Source organism: Belonocnema kinseyi, chromosome 8, assembly GCF_010883055.1.
Source record: "Belonocnema kinseyi isolate 2016_QV_RU_SX_M_011 chromosome 8, B_treatae_v1, whole genome shotgun sequence".
In the NCBI taxonomy this organism is placed as follows: Eukaryota; Metazoa; Arthropoda; class Insecta; order Hymenoptera; family Cynipidae; genus Belonocnema; species Belonocnema kinseyi.
In genome coordinates this window covers 114358179-114369114 of record NC_046664.1, presented here as the reverse complement: position 1 = coordinate 114369114, position 10936 = coordinate 114358179, and the positions used below count along the sequence as shown (strand labels likewise).

The window sequence follows — 10936 nt, the reverse complement described above, 5'->3', positions numbered from 1 at the left end:
ACTTTTTTTATGTAAAGAAATTAATTTAAGAAGTACCCGGTGCGCCTAGGTGAACAATCCGTCAAGAGGGAAAAATGGGTTAAGCCAAATCTGCTGTTCGCGTGAAGAAACTCACTATTTTCGTTTTGACGTGAGTTTTCTTTACGTATACCCTGCAACGCGAAAATGACCCTTATGTCAAACTTTAGAGAGTAACTTTTTTTGCCAAGACGGCAGAAATAATCACGGCTTATCACGTTAAAAAAAATTATTTGATAACAAAATTTCGTCACTTATTTATTACATAAAAACTTTTGTTCTTGTTTACAATATTTAAGAAGTAAGAAAAAAATCTTGATTGAAATATATTGATTTTCGAAGAACAAGAAGCTTTAAGCATTATAACGCTAGGCGTAAATAATTTTAAAATATCTTCCTTTTTAATTTAATAAACTCAATATTAAAATGGAAGTTTTAATATTGTCAGAAATAAATATTCACTTTAACTCCAAGTACCTAGATGACAGTTTTGACTTGTCATGTTCGTTGTAATTTTTACATTATGTCTAATTGTCTACTGTTTTATGAATTGCAGTCAGAAGAAAGTTGTGAATAATACAATAGAGCGGAATTAATCTTCGGTTTTCAATCAAGATCTTTCAAAAGGAGTATACAATTTTTGAAAAAATAAGTCCAATAAAAAAGTGCCATATCATGTACTTTTTGGTGCGATTCATAATTTTATTCAAATATGAAATTCCTTCTAAATTTATTTTTAATGATGCAAGAAATAAACATTGTTAATATCTTTTTCAAATAAAAAAGTGGTTTTTTTTGCATGATTGTTGTTATTTTTCTTTAAAAAACCTTTTTTATTAATGAGGTAATTAATTTATAATGCATAAGCCTCTGAAATTTTATAAAAGAAATTGGAAGTTGATCAAATATTTAAATTATTCGAAAATAAATTTATTTACGAACAAATTTAAAAAAGCAAGTTTTTTATTAAAGGAAAGAATTCAAAATAATTATTTTCGCAAAATCAAAAATTCTGAATGGAATTAAATATGCAAACAGTTAAACAAGTAAATCCAAACAAAAGCTTAATCGACCAGATGGAAATTATAGTTTTCTATACATGACCGGTGGAGAACATTTTAAAGTTTCAACTTATTTTTCTCAATAAATACAAAATAAAGAATTAAAGGAAACTATATGAAAAAAACTAATGAAACTTGTATATTTATTAAAAATAAAATAAAATGGAAACGGCGTCAAATTCTTTAAAAAAATATAGATTATTAAAGTACATAATAGGTCTGTGAATTTACAGCATTGGTTTATATTATTTCTCATGATTGCGGTTTAAAAAATGTAATTAGCTTAGATATTAAAACAAAGAGACGGAAATTATGGCAATTTTAATGTCAAGTTTTAGTATTAAATGTTAATAAAAAAAGCAAACTTAAATTTTTTCTTAAAGTTAGATTTCTGGAGCAGGGAAAATGACATTTTGTAAGATTGAATTACTTCTTACTTCAATTTGAAAAATGGTCAATATTTATAACATGGCCTTAGCTAAACTGTAGAAGCAAGCCGTAATTTCCTTTGACTTTCGAAAATGCTTGTTAAACTTTACAGCTGTTAAAAACTCATATACCACTAAATTCACAAATATTTTAAAAATGCAACATTTCAGAAGACATTTCGAGGCGTCCTAACGATAGGATGCCAACGCACGCGATCGAGTAGATGATACTTAACCAAAAATATAAACAATAAAAATCTAACTAAGAAGTAAGCACTACCCTACCGAAAAGAATCTTTGAGTATATATTAAAAGTTCTTTAGGTCAAGGAAGCTCAGAGAAATTCTCCGCAGGCACTCAGGTAGATATGTTTTAAGGTCCAGGTAGTTCTTTTAAATGTTTTAAAGGCTTTAAAATGTCCTTTCCGGAATCGAAATAGCAATGCGATCATAAATAACAAGCAGAGAGTCTGAAATTGAAATAAGTATTCGATCTTAAATAACAAGCAGAGAGGCTATATCAATAGAGTAGCGGTAGCCGACACTCAAGGGTCCTTTGTTAAGCTTCCGGATTAAAATTTAGAAGTAGGTTTTTTAATTTTATAGTTAACAGCCTAAAACATAATAATTCGGAATCTACGGGTTTTGATGATTTCAGATATCTAACCTTTTTTTTTAATGCTTAAAATTGGAATTAATACAACGTTTCTCGTAAATGGAATGAGATATGCCAAAAAAAACAACATTTTTTAATTCAACTAGAAAATTGTATATTAGTATATAAGTTATAATTATAAATAAGTATAATGAGAAAATTCATCAATTAAAAAAAGTGTTTAGTCTGAGTTACTCCCGTCATTTATCCTGAGTGCCGTACCCATGATTTTCCCTCCACAAATATAACCTCTAAAACTTGCTACCCATTGCAAACATTCTTTGAAAAAAAATTTTTTAAACGGACAGGTATATAAGTTTATTTTAATGAAGTTGCTTTATCAGCGTGTACTTTATTAGGTACAATTTTCTCCCAAATTGATTATAAAAGCATATGAATAGCTTTTCAGCCATTAAATATTAAATTGATCAATATTTCATAATAAAACAAAAAATACATATAAATTTGAAAGATAACTACAAATTGCGAAGGCTTTTTGGGTTAGAATAATTCATCTGTAATCCTAAAAAATGTATTAAAATATATATCAATTACAAATATCTTGAAAAGTAATTTACTAGGAATTTAACCTCTTTTCTACGTCAAATACTTGACTTAGGTATTTTACGTGAAAAAACTCTAGTTACGCGTAACTGCACATCCCTGGGTAGAATGGTAGAAGGTATGCTGTTTCGGCAATCTGCTCTCATGATCAGCTCGTAAAATAAATAATTAACAAAGAGTCTTTGTTTAGACGTTATTATTTCTTTACAAAATGGCAGATCCAGTTGCTAAGAAATTTCGGAAAGACACTGACAATAAAACGGAGAAGAATGAGAGTTTAGGGCAAATAATAGAATTCGGTTATCACTTTCGACTAGATCTAACCTATGATGTTGTCAGGCTAATTTTTAAGTTTTTGAATGGAAAAGATTTGAGCAGCGCAGGAAGTGTGTGCAGGTATTTTTTATTCAAATTTTAAATCGCAATTTTCAATCATATATACCATTTTTAAAATTAAACCGGCGGCCTGTAGAACCGCGGTAAATTACACCTATGGATTTTGTGATGTGTGACTTAGAATAAGTAGAAAAACAGGGTATAAAGTGTTTGAAATTATTTATTTTTTAATTTTGTACGTCAAAAACTTATATTCTTAGAATTTCTATTGTTACATATTTTGAATATTTTATTTCGAAATCAATTGTAGAAAGTGAATTTTTCTTATCAATCAAGCACAATTCTATTTAGATATAGATGTGACCTACGTCACACTTTAAGGCAAATTTCATACCTTATTGCAAAATGTAGGTCTCTTCTTTTTTTTTGGACAAAATCCTGTTTGCTTATATTGACTTAATGTTAAACTGGAATCACCTTACTATATAAAACACCTTAAGACAAAGGCGAGGGTCGCGACTTTATCGAAAAACCGGAAACTTTATTGATTTGTGAAATGACCAGAAATTTAATTAAAATACCGGGGATTTACTTCTGACCGCAGTAAGATTCAAGTGTTCATTATTTTAATAATTTTGGTCATTTTGGAAAAGTGAGTTTTACTTTATCTACAGTCGCGGGGCATATAAGTGTGTTTATCAGGTTACAGATTTATTTACGGTTTTTGGATCTAAGATTTTTCAGATTATCTCAGTTTGCTCTAATTAATTTATAATGTATTACTGTTGAAGAGTACGTATTTTTGTTGGCATTTGTTAGCAGTTGTTCGCATGCAACCAAAGAGTTTTTGTTACAATAAGAAATTAATAATATAAGACTTTAAGTCACTTAAATTAAACTGGAAAAAAATATTTTTTATCTTGGAACCCCGGGAAATTATCGGCTTTCTTTAATTAACCAGAGAGATTATCATATGATTTAAGTTTAAATAATGTAGCGTACCTTGAATCTGATTTTGTACACTTTTATCTATACTTTATGAGAAAAAGAATTTATATTTTTTTCAATTATAAGAAAAACCTTTTTAAATTTTTCACTCTGAGATTTTTTTCGCTGACTTCAGTTTGATAATCGAATTGATTACATCATAAACATACAAAAACAATCATTTTCTCAGTTTCTTGACAAAAAGGATTTTTTAATTATATAAATGAAGACAAATGTCCACTACTACTAGTTGTGGACCTTTGTCTTTTTTATGTAATTAATACATTTCCAGACGATTATTTTACGAAGGATTAACATCTCATATGTTTCGTCACCTTATATGGATCTTTTAAGCTTTATTCGCTTACTCCTCAGTTATCATAACTTAAACAGGGAATTTTCGAAAATAAGTATCGTTCTCATTTTAGGACAGAGTTTACATAAAAAAAAATGCAATTTCACTTAGAACGGGGAATTTTCGACATGAGGCAGCAATTGTTTGAAAGAATTTTTATTCGAATTTAGAAGAAAAAAGTTTGAATATCCCTGCTCCAAGTCAGAATTTGTCACAATTTTAAAGTTTCCTCTTCCAAATTAAAAGAAGAAAAGTACTTCAGACAGTTTTTACAGTTTTTCTGAATCATAATAGAAAATTTTGTAACATTGATCATTGCTTATTTATATATTTTTTAGTTAAAGTTCAACTACTTGCGGTTAAAAGTTGAACTCTTGTTACAAATTATTTTTACATTGTCATCCTCATGAGAAGGTATTGGTGTTATGTGAAAAATAACTTTCGCGGTCGACGTTTTGAGACCCCCTGGACCAGAAAACTGTGTAGCATTTAAAGGAATTATTCAATTGGATTCCCCTTTGTCAAACTTTATGAGCTTATGAAAAGAAAGGACGAGTTCGTTAGCCAGATTTTTTAGACATTTTTTTTTAAATTTGAAGCATTTTGACCATTTTTGAGACCACTTTTTTAAATACTTGTAAGTTCTTTCTACAGCTATTTATAGTAGACAAAAATACGAACAGCTTATCCCCATTACTTTTTTTTAATAAAATAAAAATGATCAAAGTCATAGCATTTTCAAAATCCAAAAAATCAAACGAAAATGAACATTTGCAGCCAAAAAAAACGTGATATGGAAAAAAAGTTAGGAAAAGAAAAACGTTACTTTTTCAAGACCCTACAAGTTTGACTAAAGAACTTTTAAAATTTTGTAAACCAAAAATCGTAATTTTAAATTTTTATTGTAAAAAAAACTCATGAAAAAACAATAACTCCATTTTGTGGAAAACAATACAAGATGCGAAAAGAGATAGATTGACAAAAATTGTGCACCTAAAAAGAATAGCAAATTTTTCAGGAATTTTTTGTAGGATAATTAGTTTTCGTTTTATTTTTAAAAGATCAACGTTGAAAATTAAAAAAAGTATATATATATATATATATATATTTGAGTACAATGATACAAGCTACGAGAATAAGTAAGGTAAAGTGTATTCAGCCAAAAGATATTTACAATTTTTTTACGAATATTTTTTTGATAGGACGCGTAGTTTTTTTTAATCGTAAAAAACAAGATTAAAAATATAAAATAAATGATAGAAACAAGGCAATAAGAATAAGACTGTTTCAATTTCCATGCATATTATGATTTTTAATGATATATAATTATTAAAATGATACATGTTTTAGCGCAGCTAAGAATACATTTTAACGCAAAATAAGAAGAGGTACATAACAAATTTATTATATTTCATATACACGAAACCTCTACTTACGGACACCTCTCCAGAGCAGACACCTCTGTTTACGTACACTTAACGTGATTCCCCGAACCAAGGTATAGAAAATCCCATGTTAAGCTACCTTTTCCTAACGGACACTCTATAACGGACACGGTCACTTTTGTTGACCACCGAGATAGGAATATACCTCTGCGAGACGGACAGTTTCAATACAACCTGACTCATTAGCTTGATGGTAGACATAGGGGTAGGGATAAATGTAATTGTTTCGTTACTTGACCTCTCAAGCACTTAAAGCCTCTCTGCTGCTGACCGCCAAAATTTAAATTTACCTTTACGAGAGGTATAGTTTCAATACAACCTGACTAATTAGCTTGATGGTAGATATAGGGACAGGGATAAATGAAATTGTATTGTTACTAGACCTCTCAAGTAATTATTCGTTTTGTTTTTCATTAACTTTATTAATTTTTTATTGATTTAATTTATTCATTTATTTATTCATTAAAATTTTTTTCTTATTATTTCATTTATTCTACTTATGAATTTGTCAATAATTATTAGTAATTATTTACTAAATTAATAATAAGTAAATAGTTAATAATATTATTATATATACATAATATGTACATATAACCATATTACTGTTTAGCAATTCACTCCCTGGAGTGGAAAACTCTCTAGGGCGTCGACAGAAAGTCGTTCACTTTATGTGTCCGTCATGGAGAAGTTTCACTGTACAAGTGTTGAGCGTAATGTAGAAAATTTGACGGTTTGGGCAAAATCGAGTGCGAAGCACGAGATACGTGATGAGAATGTGTTCGCTGAAGCTGAAAGAACTTTAACAAAAGAGAGTTCACAATTGCAAAATTACAGTTGTCGATTCGTTCATCTCTAATTTTGAAAGACCTGTGCACAAATGCGGGAGAAATGCAAAAACCGAGGGCGAATATGCGATTGTGAGAATAATACAAAGTCCGAGCGCGTGGCGCGAGGTAGATAGAAAATCGAGCGCGAAGCGCGAGATAAATACATCATCGAGCGCGAAATCCTTTTGAAAATATTGCAGTAGAAAATGTAACTATTTTGCTCGTAAACCCTTTTTTTTATTAAGAATTTTATTTTTAACGGAAAATTGATCCTTTTTTAATCAAAATCCAATTATTTAATTGAAAATTGCTAGTTGTTATTTAAAAATTAAACTATTTATTTGAAAATGTATGTACTTTGTGGAGAATTTGTCTTTTTTGGTAGAAAATTAATCCTTAAGATTAAAAATTCCCCTTCTTTGTAGGTAGAAAATTCACGTAATCCAGTTAAGGATTCATCATTTCACTTGAAAATTAATTTCTCCAAGTGCAAATTTAATTGTTACATTTTTGGTTGAAAATTGATCGTTTCCAGTAAATAATTAAATAATTTGGCTGAAAATTGGTCTATTTTTATTAAAAATTCACGTAAATTATTTAAAAAAATCGATTTTTGTTGTTGTAGAAACTGTTATTTTCTTGGAAGGTAATCCACTTATTCAAGAATTTCTTCTTTTCGGTTAAAAATTAAAGTATTGAAGTTAAATATTTCGAATTTGTAGTTGAAAATTCATGTTTTGGGTTGGATATAAAATTACGTGGTTGAAAGTTTAACTCTTGTTACAACTTAATTTTTTTTGGTTAAAGATTAATTTTTTAAAATAAAAAATGTATGTACTAGGCAGTCTAATAAGTCCCTGAAAAATGAAACACGGATACGTTTTTTTGACTAAAGTCGGTTTTATTTTTCAACATACTCTCCTTTTAGGTCGATACAGCGAGTCCAACGATTTTCTAACTTTTTGATACCGCCCGAAAAGTACTCGATCGGAAGCTCTCCAAAATACGCCTCAGTTTCAGCTATAAGCTCCTCATTTGAGTAGTACCAACAAAAGTTTGTACCAACAAAATTCCGGCTAGTCGAACCGAAATTTCGGTGCAAATAGCCACAGGCTAATTTAAAATAAAATGTCGATTTTTGCAGATTTAAAAAAAAATGAGAAACTTTTTAAAAATTGTGAAAGGCTTCAAAAGAATAAAACATTTTCGTTAGATTCCTAGGAAAATTGAAAACGATTTTTATTTTGGAATATTATTTACAAAGAATACTTAAAAAGATTTTAAAAGATTTCCAAAATTGTTAAAAGAGTCTAGAATATTTTAACATGAGTTTTTATAATTTGCGAAATTTTTAAAAGTTGAACGAAAAAATCTATTTATTTCAAAAGACATTCAGAAGTTCGAAAAACATTTCAAAAATAATTTTAAAGTTGCATACATTTAAAATAACTTCTAGATTTAACTAGATTTTGAAATAAAATTTGAAGTTTTTAGTAGTTGAAAATTCATTTGATTTATTTGTTAACTGTAAAGCTTGATTATAAGCTTACTTTTAATCCGATCATTACTGAATTTTGATAAGATCATTGGAGCACCTTTGGAATGTTTCATGCAAAAACCAGTAATGATATGACTTGTTTCTGATACAAAAAACGCGTTTAATAGATGTGAAATGTTAGTGGGAGAAGAAAGGTTCTATTACAAAAATAGAAATTACTGCGCTTGACTGTATTAACAAGCCCGTTACTCTCTCGCTTTCCCTCGCGTATTTGCTTTGGCGGAAGAGGGACGCCGATAGTCGCCTGTGGCCACATGACAGTGGTCGCTTCATGCCCTGGGAAATGCAGTTCGAAGGGTCCCAGGCACATGGAAGGAGTTGAGATTATTTACGATGAGTGCATTATTTTTTCTACCGTTTGAAGAAAAAAGTGGGCCTGCAGTAAATACATCGTTATTACTTCAACCCCCAGACTCAACTCGGAAATTCCAAGAGTTTTGACACAGGTTCAGAAAAAGGCGGTTTTTAATATCAAAAAATTAATTTAAAATTTCGAAAATTTGCAGATGCGTTGTTAAGATATAAGGAAGGTTAATGACAAAGTCCCTACTTCAAGAAATGAAAGCAACTTCTTCAAATTAAGCGTTGAAAATTATCAAAATAATTTTTAGTATTAAATAAATAATATAGCTACAACAAAATTATCAATATGGCACGGTAGCTTACAAGCCAAGCTCGAAACAATAAATTGCACTCGTTTTCACTGAGTCAATCGCTCTTAAATGTAAAAATAATAAACTTCTAAAAATGTTCAATCTTTTTAATTTTCTGGACAAACTATTCACTTTATGGCAATGTTTTATATAACCATTTTTATTCAGAAGAAAATGTAGAGTGTTTTATTGTAGAACTATGTTGCTCTAAAAACAGCCGCTTCCAAGGAAAATCCAAAAACGTTAAATAGGCCGCCATATTGGAAGATGGCGGCTCGAGCGCCCCCCCCCCTAATTTATTGAATTTTGGGAGGTGTTTCAAGACCCCCTAAGGAAGCTTCCTGCCAACTAAGTTCATTGTTATAAATTATTTCCATTTAAAATCCTTCGTTGATTGGCCTATTACCCTGCCCGGATGGTAAAAAAATTGTCACTTCTGGTGCGATTTCGGAGACATCACTATATCCATCGAGTCCAAATATAAGCCAATGGCTAAAATTAAGCTCTTAATTAGCTCTACCAATACCACTAGGGATTCAAAGACCCCACCTTGTCCGCAACCCTTGGCAAACCCTTTCAATGTTCCGTATTTTGGGACAGTTATTATACCTATCGAGTTAAAGGATAAATCAAACATCAAATTAAAGTTTGAACCTCCTTCTAACTAAACAACAGGGGTTGCTACCTTTCATCCTGTACCCACAAGTTTGAACCTTCGTGTGAACCTAATTAAAAACAATGTTCCGCTGAATTTGATAAATCATATATAATTTTTGTTTTGCGCTACCATGTTCGTGAAGGCAATAGAAATCATTATCAAAATAGTTTCACATCGGCTCGCTTACGCATACACCATTTGCCTCGAAAAAATACCTAAGCGAGTATTAGAGCTGGTTTTTTGCTTTTATTTACGAAAGAGTGCATCGGAGAACAAAAATGAATAGGAGTGAAAATATAAGCGTAATCGGCTCAAGGAGTGGGGGGGAGGTGCTTTCACGTATTCCGAGAAATGTACTTGCGTTCTTAGTTTTCGACTTATAACTTATAAACTGGTAGTTTTTCGACAAAAATACGTGAGAATATTTATAAAGCAAAACATTTTTTTCGCAAATGACGGATTATATTATTTTAAAAGTGTTATTTAACACTCTGGTCACCAACATTTTTCACGTACCCGGCACTTACGTCACAGGTCATGTAGGACCCGCAACATCTTTTCTTGATAACAAAATTTAATTTAAAATTTGTTATTTTTAGACTTGCAGTAGTGAAATTCAGTCGTCAGTGTGTCCTGAAAACTTTTCTTGTTATTTGTTATTTGTTATTTTCTTGTAGAAAATTCTATTTTAATTATTTTCACTTCTATTTATTTTTGTTCTTCGGCGCATGACTTACTGAATAATAGTCAAAAACCAGCAGAAATAATGGATTTCAGAAGAAAACTTAAAATAACCGTTTTTTGTAAATTATTATACATTTAACTACGAAGTACTAAATAACCTTTTTGTACAGTAAAATTATAAGATACCTTTTTTGTTGCCAATTTTATTTGAAATGTTTTCACTCCTATTCATTTTTGTTCTCCGATGCCTTTCGTCAATAGTTGTCAAAAACCGGTGCTACTACCCGCTTAGATGTTTTTTGAGGCAGTGGTCTTATGCGTAAGCGAGCCGATGCACAGTGCAGCGAATTAGATAATTGGGGTTCAAAATGATACAGAGCCTACATATTTTATGTGATTCCATCTTTTTTTAAAATTAAAGTTAATTAAATTTTGAAGAGGCCTGTCGAGGGCGATTTTGCGAAAAATGCTTTGTTTGTTTGTTATTCAAGTTACAAAATGCCAACAAAAAAAATTTCATATTTGAGTTGCTTGTTCTGTAGCATTCATTGATTTTACCTCAAAAAGGTGAAAAACTTATAGATTTACAATCGATTAACAAATCTTAATAACTTAGATCACGTTTTTCCCTGCGAAATCGAATGAAATTAATGTTTCGTTGAAATCAAACATTAAAGTATAATTTTTTTTGTTATAAACAAATTTAAT

At 30.0% G+C, this 10936-nt stretch overlaps 1 protein-coding gene across 1 annotated transcript in view; it reads left to right on the top strand.

Annotated features, from left to right (window-relative positions):
• The first annotated feature begins 2842 nt into the window (after positions 1-2842).
• The window catches only part of LOC117177986 (inactive pancreatic lipase-related protein 1-like), a 111966-nt gene continuing 103872 nt past the window's right edge, over positions 2843-10936 (top strand). The window contains exon 1 of the mRNA XM_033369148.1: positions 2843-3121. Coding sequence (XP_033225039.1) covers positions 2937-3121 — 185 coding nt within the window. The 5' untranslated portion in view covers positions 2843-2936. The remainder of the gene's footprint in view (positions 3122-10936) is intronic.